Here is a 14,443-nt window from a genome sequence, read left to right as displayed (position 1 = left end):
TTACCCAAATCCCTTTAGAAGCTAATTATGATGTGCTACATAAAATATTTGAGTGTTACGGATCAATAAAAGAAATTAGAATGAAACTTCAAGATGATAATTGGGAATCTTGGTTATCATTTAATTGTCATGAGGAAGCATTTAATGCAAGCCGTAATATTGTTGATATTAAAGTAGGTAATATGAGTGTTAAGGCTGCTCTGTGTGATGGGGCACCTAAAGATCTGGATGTCTACAGACCAGCAGACTGGGCTGATAAAGATATAGAGGCAGATATGCCATCCCAAAGAAAGCCAAAACCACCAATGTGGCTTCTTGCTCAATCTGTAGGAGGTACGGAAAATCATTTCAAGATCTGCAAATTTCTTCAGAGGAAGGTAGGTACGATCGCACCTGGAGATATATCTCGATTCGGGAAGAAAAGTTACTTGATAAAGGCCAAGTCATACACACAGTCTGTTATACTGTCCAATTTGAAGACAGTAAATGATGATATAAAATTGGACATCAAACCCCATCTAAACTTTAGCTATGGAAGAGGAGTGTTTTTTAATAGGGATCTGTATGAATTTACTGAAGAGGAGATATTGGCTGTGTCCTCTATCAGTGTGGAAAGTACATAAAGTACCTGGAACATCAATGATTGTTCTTACTTTCCAGGATGTGGATGTACCTTTCCAAATAGACATAGAAAACGAAAGGATCAGAGTTCAACCTTTTAAACAGAAGCCACTGCAATGTTATAATTGCTTTAAATTTGGACATCCTTCCAAAGTTTGCAATAATGAAAAAATTTGTAATACTTGCTCCAACACTTACCATGGGGATTGTACACTTGAGGCAAGGTGCTTAAACTGCAACTCTAATCATAAATCTAATGATAGGAGCTGCCAGTTTTATAAGTTAGAAGAAGCTGCCCTCAATAAATCAATTATTGAACATGTAAGCGTGGGGCATGCCAAGAGATTATTAAATAAATCTAATACTTATGCAAAGACATTAAAAACAGGAGAAAAAGTTCCTCGGGAATCATCTCACCCATCTACTACTGTAGGTAGTTCTCGAAAAAGGAATTCACCATCTATTGATAAAGTGCTGCATAAGACAAGAACATCTTCTCCTAAAGATTTATCATTGAGTATCAACAAAAAGACATTGCCCACCACTATCAAACCTTTGTCCCCCATTACAAAGGATAGTACTAACCTCTCCCAGGCCATATCCTTGCCTGATTTAATGGAGATTCCACCTGACACCAAGTTATCAGGTGTACCTGTAGTGGGGAAGGTACAAAAACCTGGTAACTCGCAACCTATTAATCGTAAAAGAGAGAGACCTCCATCTCTCTCACCCCCTTCCATAAGAAATACTAGAATTATGACGTTAAATAAATATGATGTTTTGTCTGTTGATGTTGGCGATCAACCAGAAGACAATTTAAATAAATCCGAAATTCAAGTTGAGGTCCACCATCCCCCTCAACAAATATATAAAAAAGATACAAAGAAAAACACCAACGTAAAACCCAACATAACAAGACCGTCTCTGAAGAAACCTACAGGTAATAATGTTAGATTAAAAACTGCTAATGGGAAGACCTCATCCAAGATGTCTTCCCGAAATAATCCATAGTTTTCTCCTCAATTTTGCAATGGAACTGTCAGGGTTTAAGGGCGAAATTTGAAGAACTTAAGCTCCTAATTCATGAACATTCCCCCATAATTGTATGTCTACAGGAAAGTATGCTTGATGCTAACACTCCTAGTCCTCGAGAGTATGTTAGCTATAGAACACCATATAATCATCAAGCAGGGAGCCATGGTGGAAGTCTCATGTACGTTTGTCGAGATGTTCCCCAAATACCTATATCTATATGTACAACACTGCAGGCAGTGGCTGTACAAATTGATATAGGAAGAAAATATACAATATGCTCTCTCTACTTGCCTCCAAATGATAATATTTTATGATGATGATTTAGCAGAGGTCATTCATCAACTCCCTCAATCATTTCTCTTACTGGGAGATATGAATGGTAGACATCCTTTATGGGGTGATATTTTAGCAAACACAAGGGGCAATATTATCTCATCAATTGTGGAGAATGAGGATGTGGGACTCCTTAATACAGGAGAGCCCACACAATTCCATGTTCAGACAGGTACCTTGTCATGCATTGACCTTTCAGTTGCAAGCTCTAACTGCCTTCTTGATTTTGATTGGAGGACATTAGATGATTGGCATACTAGTGATCATGCATCAATCATTATAAACACCAACAAGGGTCCGCCTTTGCAAAGATCGCCACGTTGGAATCTAGACAAGGCAGACTGGGTTAAATTTTCTGAGCTAAGTGAAATCGAAGGGAGAGCAGAACAGTTTGAAAGTATTGATGATGCCATAGACCTACTGAATGGAACTCTTCATACAGCAGGAGTCAATTCAATTCCCAAAACAACAGGGTTATTCAAACGACGACCAGTCCCGTGGTGGTCTTCAGAACTAACTGCACTCCACAGAGCCACAAGAAGATCTCTAACACGATTGCGTAGACGCAGAACTGATGAGAATTTAATTATGTACAAGAAATGTAGAGCACAGTTCCGTCGTGCCATGAAAGAAGCAAGGCGCCAGTCATGGATGTCTTTTGTTTCCTCCATTAACAGTAGAACACCACCATCTTCTGTGTGGAGGAAAGTAAAAAAGATAGCTGGCAAATTCACCCCCAACCCACCACCAGTGTTGATGGTGAATGGCCAGTATGTAACTGAAGCAAATGAAGTTAGCAATGCCTTGGCTAATCATTTTTCAAATGTATCCGGCAAGTGTGAAGGAGCCCCTGGTCACCAGTATAGGAGCACTGAAGAAAAGAAAATTTTAGATTTTGCAACAAAAAGGGAAGAGTCTTATAATTCTCCTTTCACTGAAAGAGAATTTGATTCCGCACTTGCTCATTGCAATGATACAGCCCCTGGACCCGATGGAATTCCATATGCAATGATTAAACATGTACATTTTAATACAAAGCTATTTATTTTAAGCATTATTAATAGAATATGGCAGGATCATAGTTACCCAAGTGTTTGGGAACTAGCCATTATTTTAGCCTTTTTAAAACCCGGTAAAGACAAGTTTTTAGCAGCAAACTATTGACCTATTGCATTGACATCTTGTTTATGTAAAATCATGGAGAAGATGGTCAATGCAAGGCTGATGTGGTACCTTGAAAAGAAAGGTATTTTATCACCGATTCAATTTGGATTCCGAAAAATGCACACAACGACTGATGTGTTGATACGACTTGAGTCTTCTATTTGTGAAGCCTTTGCTTCCAAACAGCACCATGTTACAGTATTTTTTGACCTTGAAAAGGCATATGATACCACATGGAGATATGGTATACTTAAAACCATTCATGAAATCGGATTGAGAGGAGAGCTGCCACTATTTATTCAGGCATTTCTTTCACGTAGAGTTTTTCAAGTGAGAGTTGGGGATATTCTATCAGAGAGTAAGTGCCAGGAAGAAGGAGTTCCTCAGGGTAGTGTGCTGAGTGTAACCCTTTTTGCACTAGCAATTAATGGGATATCCTCAGCCATTCCCCAGGATGTTCTCTCAACATTATTTGTGGATGATCTCTCAATATCATTTGCTGGCACTAGAATGGCAATAGTTGAGAGAAAAATCCAACTCGCTATTGATAAAATTATCCAGTGGGCTGACATAAATGGATTTAGGTTCTCGACAAGTAAAACTACCATTGTCCATTTTTGTCGTATCCGGGGAGTACATCCAGACCCGGATATATACATTAAAGGTCAACGGATACCATGTGCAAGAGAAGCTAAATTTTTAGGTTTGATATTCGATTGTAGGCTTACATGGGTTTCTCACTTAAAAGCGTTAAAAGCTAAATGTGTTGAAGCTCTGAATATCTTAAAAGTATTGTCCCATACATCATGGGGGGCAGACCGCAATACTATTTTAAAATTATACAAGGCCTTGATTTTTTTCCAAAATTAGTTATGGTTGTGAAATATATCCTTCAGCCACCCCAAGCCGGTTAAAAATATTAGACTCGATACATCATGCAGGTATTAGATTGTCTACTGGAGCTGTTAAAACCTCGCCTATCCCAAGTCTCCTTGTTGATACTGGAGAGTTACCTCTAGACCTTTACCGAATGTCTTCCATTATTCGGTATTGGTTTAGATTGCAAAGACTCCCTAACTCTCTAGCCTTTCAGACTGTAAGCCTTGTAAGACACGCATCATACTTTGAGTTGCACCCAAAATCTCCTCAACCTTATGGCTTTCGGGTGAAAGGATTATTAAATAGTCTGGATATAATTGGAAATAAGGTACTTCCATTCAAGGTATCATCAACGCCTCCATGGAAGTTACCAGAGATATCTTTTTGTAAATATTTTATTGGAGATAAGAAGAATATGTCAGACCTAGAAGCCAGGTGTCTTTTTAATGAACATTTTAAAGAACATAGAGGATCAACTTTTATCTATACTGATGGCTCCAAATCTGATGCTGGCGTTGGATTTGGAGTACATAGTAATGGTTTTAATTGTAGAAGTGCACTTCCTCCGACCGCTTCCATATTTACTGCCGAACTGTATGGCATATTAACCGCTATTGAGAAAATAGCGTTGGAGAAGGAGGGTAATTTTACAATTTTTAGTGATGCAAGGAGTGTCCTTCAAGCTATAGAAGTTTTTAATTCTAATAACCCTTTAGTTTTAAAGATTTTAGAATGGCTTTTTATTATTGGACGGAGAGGTATAACAGTTCAATTTTGTTGGGTTCCAGCACATGCAGGTGTGTCTGGGAATGAGAAGGCAGATTCACTGGCTAAGAAGGCTGCATCCGAGTTGCTGTCAAGAAGGTATCCCATTCCCTGTAATGATTTCTCACCTGACATCAAGAAATTGGTTTGCAATAAATGGCAACAGCAATGGGATAGCCTAGATGGGAATAAAATGCGAGAGGTAACAAATGACATATCTCCTTGGAGGTATAATATGATGCCCCGAAAATGGGAGACGTCTCTTTGTCTTCTCCATATTGGTCACACTCGGTTGACACACGAGTTTCTGCTGAAGGGCCAACACCAACCGTATTTTGACGACTGTTTAGTACCTCTAACAGTAAGGCATTTGTTGACCGAATGCCCCAATTATAACAACTTAAGGAATAGATATTTGTTTGAGGCTCGAGGTGAGGGTGGCAGGTTCATCCTTGCCAAGATTCTTGGAAATGATGTGTCCTACCATGCAAGTGGCATTTTTAGATTTATTTCAGAAGTAGGTCTTCTGAAAAATATTTAACTTTTATGACATTCAACTTTTATGATTTTAATTGAATACTCTTATATTTATTTTATTTTATTTTTTATTTTTGTATACATAAATTAAATGTTACCGGCGTCAATGACCTCAGATGTCAGGATGCCTGAAAACTTTAAATCAATCAATCAATCACCAACTCGAAGGTACCAGCATTGAGTAAGAAGCATCCCTCCTTTGTGGCTTCTCCAACCAGAGCCTTCCCCTTTATGGAGAAAGGGTATAAGGCAGCGTTAAAGGCAGTAGAGGCAGGGAAGCCTTGTCCCTCTTTGGATGAGTGCAAGCCTTTATCCCTGACTTTACCTATGTACCAGAAAGACTGGAAGGACGTCCACCTTACCTTCTCAGTCGGGAAGTTGGAAGCAGATATTGCATGAGACTAAAGAAAGACTTGCTGCGTCCATGTCTCTACAGACTACTCTGGAGACGATGGCAAGTGACCCCAAGAACCAAGAGATATTTATGGTAGTGGCCAAAACCCATTTGGCCACTGTAACCAAGGATTTGTATAGTTTTATTAAAGCTAGGAGGGCTTGTAGAGAGTTCGTGTTCGCCTCGGTTGCGGTGAGACACGAACCCAGAAAACTTATTTCATCCAGCACTTGGGGTAAGGACCTCTTCCCAAGCGAAGTGGTCAAAGAGGTAGTAGACAAGACCGCCACGGAGAATAGGACCCTTCTCCAAAAGTGGGGCCTATCTCTCAAGAGGAAGTCTTCCCTGGATGAGGGTCCCCAACCTAAGAGGAAGACAAAGAAGCCTAGGCTACCCTCTTGGCCGGCCAAGCCTTACAGACAACAACAACAGCAATTTCCTACGACCGCGGTGCCCCAGATGGTGGCACAGCCTCCAACTACGTACCAGTTGGTACCTCAGCCAGTAGTAACACAGTCGCCTGCCTTTAACCCAGCTTTCGAGAGGCAGTCAACGACATTTCGTCCGAAAGCTAGAGGATCAGGAAGAGGTTCCTCTAGACGCCCCTCAAGAGGTAGGGGATACAGAGGAGGACGCGGTCAAGGAGGCAAGCCCTCAGGTCCACAGCAAAAGTGAGATGCTCCCAGTAGGAGGGAGACTGTATTTTTTCCGGGATCGTTGGACCTTCGATCCCTGGGCCCACACCCTAATCAAGAAAGGACTGGGTTGGAGCTGGAACAGCACTCCACCTCTATTCCCACAATTCTTCCAACACTCCACCCCCGTCCTGGAAGAATATGTACAGGAACTCTTGGAGAAGAGAGTAATTTGGAGAGTAAAGTCCATAAAGTTCCAAGGAATGCTGTTTTGTGTTCCCAAGAAGTACTCAGAAAAACTCACAGTCATTCTGGACTTGTCGCCACTCAACAAGTTCATAGTAAACTTCAAGTTCAGGATGTTAACACTTCAACACATAAGGACCCTGTTGCCCAAACGGGCTTACACTGTCTCGATAGACTTGGCAGACGCCTACTGGCAAGTCCCAATCAATCGTCGACATTCCTCCTACCTAGGTTTCAAGCTTCAAAGAAGACTTTATGCCTTCAGAGCTATGCCCTTCGGGCTAAACATAGCCCCAAGGATGTTCAGGAAGCTTGCAAATGCAGCCGTTCATCATTTACGCCTAAAGGGTGTCTGAGTAGTGGCCTATTTGGACGATTGGCTGGTGTGGGCAGCATCCAAGACAGAATGCATGCAGGCTTCAAAGGTGGTCCAGTTCCTGGAACATCTAGGATTCAAGATCAACACCAAAAAGTCTCGACTATCTCCAGCTCAAAAGTTTCAGTGGTTGGGAATCCACTGGAATTTACAGTCACATTGACTTTCCATTCCACTAAAGAAAAGGAAAGAGATAGTGGGATCTGTCAAGAGACTTCTGGAATCCAAATGGATTTCAAGACGCGAACAGGAGAGAGTGCTGGGCTCTCTATAGTTTGCTTCAGTGACAGACACAGTGTTAAGAGCACAGCTAAAGGATGCAACAGGAGTCTGGAGAAGATACGCATCAAATGCTCGAAGAGATCTGAGAAGACCATTACCGACTCGATTGCGATTGCTTCTCAAGCCGTGGTCCAAAGCCAAGCACCTGAAGAAATCAGTGGAGGTCACTCTCACCAAAGGAAAGTCCAAGGAGCTTGGTCCAATCTATTCTAGACCTTTCATATCAACTTTCTGGAAGCCATGGCAGTATTTCTTACATTGAAGAAATTATCTCCTCGCCACTCGACCCATATAAGACTGGTTCTGGACAGCGAAGTGATAGTGAGATGCCTGAATCGCCAAGGTTCGAGATCACCTCAAATTAACCAAGTGATGTTGGCCATCTTCCGTTTGGCGGAGAAGAAGAGATGGCACTTATCAACAGTTCACCTTCAAGAGTTCCACAACGTGACGGTGGACGCTCTATCCAGGTTCACTTCGATAGAGTCAGAATGGTCCCTAGACGCAGGATCGTTCTCCTTCATCTTACGTCAAGTCCTGGAACTGCAGATAGACCTCTTTGCGACGAGCGACAAGAAGAAGATACATCGTTACGTGGCCCCGTACGAGGATCCTCTAGCGGAAGCAGTGGATGCAATGTCCCTCGATTGGAACAGATGGTCCAGGATTTACCTGTTCCCTCCATCCAACCTTCTACTGAAAGTCCTCAACAAACTGAGATCATTCAGGGGAACAGCCTCGATAGTGGCTCACAAGTGGCCAAACAGCGTCTGGTTTCCTCTGGCGTTAGAACTACGGCTGAGGTTTGTGCCGTTGCCGGATCCAGTTCTGACTCAGCAAGTGCAGAAGTCGACTGTCTTCGCTTCATCACAGAAAACCCGAAACCTTCAACTCATGATTTTCTCTCCTTAGCGGTGAAGAAAAGATTCGGGATCTCGAGAGACAGTATAAACTTCTTAGAAGAATACAAATCCAAATCTACTAGAAGACAATATGAGTCGTCATGGAAGAAATGGGTGTCCTTTGTCAAGGCGAAGAATCCAAAAGAAATCTCGACGGATTTCTGTCTATCTTTCTTCATTCACCTTCATGAACAAGGTTTAGCAGCCAACACAAAATCTACGTGTAAGTCTGCCTTGACAAAACCCTTATTGTACGCCTTCCAGGTCGGCTTCTCTAATGAATCTTTAACAAGATTCCTAAAGCCTGTGCTAGACTCAGGCCGGCAGCGCCTCCGAAACCCATTTCATGGTCTTTGGATAAGGTTCTTCACTTCGTTCAATGTTGAACAACGAAGATTGCGCTTCGAAAGATTTGACCCAAAAAGTTATATTTCTATTTGCACTAGCCTCGGGGGCCAGAGTTAGCGAAATAGTGGCCCTCTCGAGAGATGAAGGTCATATTCAGTTCATAGAAGGGGGAGAACTGAATCTTTTTCCTGACCCAACGTTTCTTGCCAAAAATTAGCTACTGGAGAATCTGCCCTCTGAAGGAAGATGTCTCTGTATCTTCGTAGAACTTCAGATGATCACACACCAACATCTTCCCCAAAGAAGTACCTTCGCATCAATTTCACACCTGGAGAGTATCTAGCATCTCCTCTCTTAGAGAGGCTTTTCACAACAAGTTGTGAAAATAATGTCTGAACAACTGCGAAAGTCATCAGCAGCAGTTTACCAGTCGAAGTGGAATGTCCTCTGTGGTTGGTGTCGTGGAAGGGGTATCTTTCCACTCGATGCCACTATTCTAGTAATAGCGGAGTTCTTCATATATTTGCGGAGGAAATGCTCTTTCGAATGTGGTTCGTGTGTTTCAGTCCTTTAGGGGGCCATCCCACAAATCATTACGCCAGGCAACAGATCGCCACCTCACTTGAAAGATGGTGTTCATGCTCACATTGGCCTTGGCCAAGAGAGTCAGCGAACTTCATGGTCTCTCTTACATCACCCATTCAATGGGATAGGGAGAGGTAAGCTTCAGCTTTGTTCCTGAGTTTGTAGCCAAGACTCAAAATCCAGGAGTAGAGGATCCTATATTCAACTCCTGGATTTTGAGCCTTTGTTCTGTAACCGAAGACGCAGTTCATCTGTTACTATGCCCAGTAAGATATTTGAGGCACTACCTCAAAAGAATAGTAGCAGCCTGTCCTCAGGTGCCTTTGCTTTTCGTCAGCACAGGGAGGACCAAGAGGAGGTTCACTAAGAACACAATTTCATTGTGGATTCACAAGGTCCATGACCTAGCTCTAAATCCGAACCCTCCTCCTTCTCGTCAACCCAGAGCTCATGATGTTTGGGCATAACTACATCTTCAGACGTAACTACTCTGTGGCGCAAGTTCTACAAGCGGGCATGTGGAAACGACAGACAACGTTTAGCGGGCATGTGGAAACGACAGACAACGTTTACCACCCACTACCTGCAAGATGTGACTCGAAGAGACTCTATACATTCTCTATTAGTCCTGTGATGGCTGCACAACAACTGGTATATTACCTCAAGCTCCTTATTTGACAAGTATTAGAAGGTTAAGGGGATTGGTCACCCGAGTTTTAATCTGAATGAATGTAAAGGAATGACTGGCTCTTTTCTTTTCTTCATCCTCCTCTCCCTTGGGGAAATCAACATCCAGGGTCCTCTGCATAGCTGACCTCAAATTACTGCAAGTAAACCATTGCACCCTTGTGTCAGTACTGTTGCGTCTCCATACCCTGGCGAAGTGGTATTGGGAATGTCTTGGTGTCTTCAAATGACTCTTTACCTTGACAGTCACATTGCTATTATCTCCACACACACAGCTTGCGTAGGCTGCAGACCTTGCATAGCAGGGTTAGCGAGGTGTTAGGGTTTCCTTTTTTTTGTGCCTCACAGACACGAAAGAGGAATCCCTGATCAAAGCCAAAAAGCCAGAATAGCAGTGAGGTCCACCCTCCTAAGGGCTAAGTCATACCCATATATATAGCTTAGGTTTGTATTTCAGTTACGGAACAAGTGACAAATTTGGAAAGAATCTGTATTTTTCCTAAGGTTACACACCTTTAGCTATTTATTCAAACTTGCCTGCCAACCCAGCCCCCTTGAATATCTACCATCAAGCAAAGTGAAGTATAATCACCGGTGTGGTTGCGAGAAGGGTAGTTACTACCCCACAAGCCCCCGCTGACTATCGGAATGGGTGGTAACCCTTGCTAATTTTCTAATGGCTTGTACTTTCAGCTTCACCGAAGGTAATATCCATATATATATAGCTAAATGTTTGTATTGTTAGGAAAAATACAAATTGTTTCCAAATTTGTTATATTATCAAAAATATGTTGAGAGAAAACCTTCGATTGATAACTTAGGTTAAAAAAAATTATTTCATGATATTTTGATATAAAACTTTTATTGATAAATAAGAAGTCAAAGTGTAACTTTTTTTAAACAGGTTATGTGAGAGAAGGGACGCTGCCCTAAGAGAAGCGAAACAGAAACAGGAATTATCAAGAATGCAGGTATGAATTATCATATAGTTTTGTTGTAAGTACCTGTATTGTTTGTAAACTGGCATTGTTGCTTTTGAATATGTAGTCAGAGTTTTATTAAAGTTTAGTATTTAGGTTGCAATGAGGTGGTATTGTTCATTTTGAGTTTTGAAAATTCTAGGAAATGAAAATTTGTAGTAACTGTGTTTTTGTTTCAGGGGGAAACACTCGAAATGAACAGAAGATCAAAAAATTTGTATCATGAAACACTGAGAGAAGCCAGAAGGTTTGTAAATGACGATCTTTCAATATCACACCACTATACAGTATTATGTTGTAGGAAAACGTGAAATAACTTGTCAATAGGAAAACATTGACTTAAAAAAAAAAAACTTGGAAGATTTCTTTGAATATTTTCTGTGCAAAATTCTTATATTCTGTTCATTTTTTAAACATTGCAAGAGACTGATATAGTTTTACATTTTTTTCAGATTATATGAAGCAAAAGTCTTTAGTCAAGCTTCAGAGAAGTTTGGAAAGGCTTTAGCATATGTTACTCCTAATGGTGACAGCACAGCGGTAAGTTACTACAATAGTCACTCAAAATTTGGGTTTCATTTGTTTTCCATTTAATAATTAACGGAAAATTTATTTTATTTTTGCAAATTTATCTCCATTCAAGTAAATTCACAAAGGACTTCATGTTAAGCAGGAATGTTTAGAAAACAAAAAATTTATTGGGTGATGTGTATAATGCAACAACATGATGCTTTAGTTCATTTGGTCCATGAAATTTACTCAAATAGTTTATTGTACAGTGGAGGAAAACTGAAGAAATCACACACACTGTAAGCGTTATTGTCCTTATTGACCAATATATAATTGGATCTAAGGAAGATGTAGAAAGTCACAAATATCTTGAGCACACTAATAGACATTATGTACTATAGTACAGGACACTCAATGTTTGGAAATCTGAAAAATAATGTATAATGCATGACAGATGCATAAGATATTCTTTCATCTGGCCTATGTACACTACTGCCATAAATAACAAAACACAAATTACTTGTATTAGTATAAGATTGTAGCTTCCCAAATAGCTTTAGATCCCTGCACCTTACTGATCAATCCATATATATCAAATTTTTGGGTTCAGCCATGTCGTCCTGATGGAAGGTTCCTTAAGGTAGCTTTCTGAGGGATATTTTGCTACAGTGATACTCCCAGAGAATTAACTGAAGGTCTCCAGAATTCTACCTCCTGGCGGGAGTATCCTTAATATATCTTTAAGGATATCGAATAATATCAGGGGATGTATTTTTTTGATACGACACATAGCAATCTGCACCCCATATAGATTTAACCCTTTGAGGGGGAAAAGTGGCAAACGAAGGGGAGCTGTTATCAAGGTACCCGGTGGACCCCCTCCCCGTACTACTACGGTCCATTGTTCCTTTGAACGTAGCATTTAAGCTAGGTGCTCTCCCACGTTTCTATCGGTGTTGTTACTGTTTATTGGAATATTATCATGCAATCTGCCGCATCTTCAGCCTCTGGAAAGTTGAGTATTTAATCTTTCCTGTGTATAATTTACAGCTCCCTTCTCACAGTTAAATTAACATAATTTAGATGTGTTAAATGGAGCACTGCCATCTCCGGAGGCGGTCATTTTGAGACCGCTGTCGCACATCATAAATGCAATTATTTAGTTAGTAGTGCGACGTTCCCGGTGTTTAGCTATTAAGAAATTTCTAGGTAGTTAGGCAAAATTATACTAGTGAAGATTGCATATACAGTGAACCCTCGCTACTTCGCGGTTCGACAATCGCGGATTCACCACTTCGCGGGGTTTTTCCATAACCCATATATATATACATATCGCGGATTTTCCGGAAAATTCGAAAATACCGCGAAATCTGAAGACCCCCAAATACGATATTTTGTTACCTGTAATTCCATTAATACTGTAATTAGTAATATCTGCTCTTACTGATTGTTCATTGCATTACATATGATATATAATTCAGCACAGAAAGAAATAAAACACGAAAAGAGAATGTGATCATACGATAATTCAGTACGTAGTAAAATTAAATCGAACATGAAACGCAAATCAGATGCAGTCATACCATATTAGAATGGTGTGTACTGTAATGGATGTGCTTCTTTTCCATGAATCTTTTGTATGTATACGTACGTAGTACAGTACTGCATCCAATAATATTCTTTGTTGCAAAAATCACATTTCGAATAAGCGTACGAGAGAGAGAGAGAGAGAGTGAGAGAGAGAGAGAGAGAGAGAGAGAGAGAGAGAGAGGCGTAAAATAGCGTACGTAAATTTTTATTATTATTGTTATTATTATTATTGTTGTTGTTGTTGTTAATAAAATTATTATTGTTATTATTATTATCATTATTATTATTATTATTACTGTACAGTATTATTATCATTATTTATTATTATTACGGTATTGTACTTAATCTACGTACGTTCAGTATGCGCGGGGCATCTTCTATGAATAACCAACGCATCATAGTACTGTAAGACGGGTTGTGATTGGTTCAAGCGCTGATAGATAACGAATCAGAACTCAAGTTTTGTTATCTAGCCTGTGATTGGTGTTTTGCCCGCATCTTCTACCCGCAGCATCAAAGTTCTCGCGGGGCTGGATCGTTCACTTTCTCTTTCCGCGTATCGCTGAGTAGACGTTCTTAAGTTTGTGAAGTTTAATCTGTGCTGTCTGCGACTGTTTTAAGTTGAACTTTTTGTTGAACTTTCTGTTAAATCCTACTGTACAATGCCTCCCAAGCGTTCTGCTTCTAGTAAGGCTGGTAGTGAGCCTAAACGCCACCGAAGGATGATGACGATAGCTGAGAAGGTTACGCTTCTCGACATGTTAAAAGATGGTAGAAGTTACGCGGCCGCCGGCCGCCATTTTGGCATCAACGAATCCACCGTTCGCTATATCAAAAAGGACGAGGTGAACATTAGAAAGACGGCTGCAATCACCTTTAGCAGATCAGCGAAGCGAGTCGTTACAACGCGTAATAAAACGATCGTACGCATGGAAGGTGCTTTAGCTGTGTGGATTGCCGACTGCCGGAAGAAGAACATAGCCTTGGATACGAACACCATCCAAACAAAGGCTTTGAGTTTATATGAGAATTTTGCTGCAAAGGAACCTAAAGACGACGACGGCAACCATGCTGAAGATGATGATGATGCAGATGATCCTCAACCAGGGACATCCACTGATTCCCAGCCTCAGAAACGTTTTTCCGCAAGCAAAGGATGGTTCGTGAAGTTTCAGAAACGCTTCGCCCTGAAAAGCGTTTCCCTGCATGGGGAGTCTGCTTCCGCTGACACTGCCGCTGCTGAAACTTACGTGAACCAGACGTTCAAGAATATTATCGCCGAAGGTGGATACAAGCCGGAACAAGTCTTTAATATGGATGAGACTGGCTTGTTTTGGAAGAGAATGCCGTCGCGAACTTTCCTGTTCAAAGAGGAAGCCAAAGCCTCTGGCTTTAAGGCATTCAAGGATCGCGTTACCCTCGTGATGTGTGGCAATGCTGCTGGATTTTTGTTAAAGCCGGGGCTTATTTATAAGTCGAAAAATCCTCGCGCTTTGAAAAATAAAAATAAGAATCTCCTTCCCGTGTACTGGATGCATAATCCAAAAGCATGGATTACGAAGATGCTGACCTCC

At 40.9% G+C, this 14,443-nt stretch overlaps 1 protein-coding gene across 3 annotated transcripts in view; it reads left to right on the top strand.

Moving 5' to 3' along the window:
* Positions 1–14,443, top strand: part of LOC137653558 (centromere-associated protein E-like) — an 892,913-nt gene that overhangs the window by 355,559 nt on the left and 522,911 nt on the right. For all 3 annotated transcript variants that reach the window (XM_068387057.1, XM_068387056.1, XM_068387055.1), the window contains exons 14-16: positions 10,694–10,760; positions 10,949–11,016; positions 11,222–11,309. In XM_068387057.1, the coding sequence (XP_068243158.1) occupies positions 10,694–10,760; positions 10,949–11,016; positions 11,222–11,309 (223 nt within the window). The remainder of the gene's footprint in view (positions 1–10,693; positions 10,761–10,948; positions 11,017–11,221; positions 11,310–14,443) is intronic.

The sequence above is a fragment of the Palaemon carinicauda genome, chromosome 14 (genome assembly GCF_036898095.1).
Source record: "Palaemon carinicauda isolate YSFRI2023 chromosome 14, ASM3689809v2, whole genome shotgun sequence".
NCBI lineage: Eukaryota > Metazoa > Arthropoda > Malacostraca > Decapoda > Palaemonidae > Palaemon > Palaemon carinicauda.
The sequence above is the reverse complement of the archived record's forward strand: the minus strand, read 5'-3'. Positions and strand labels throughout refer to the sequence as shown.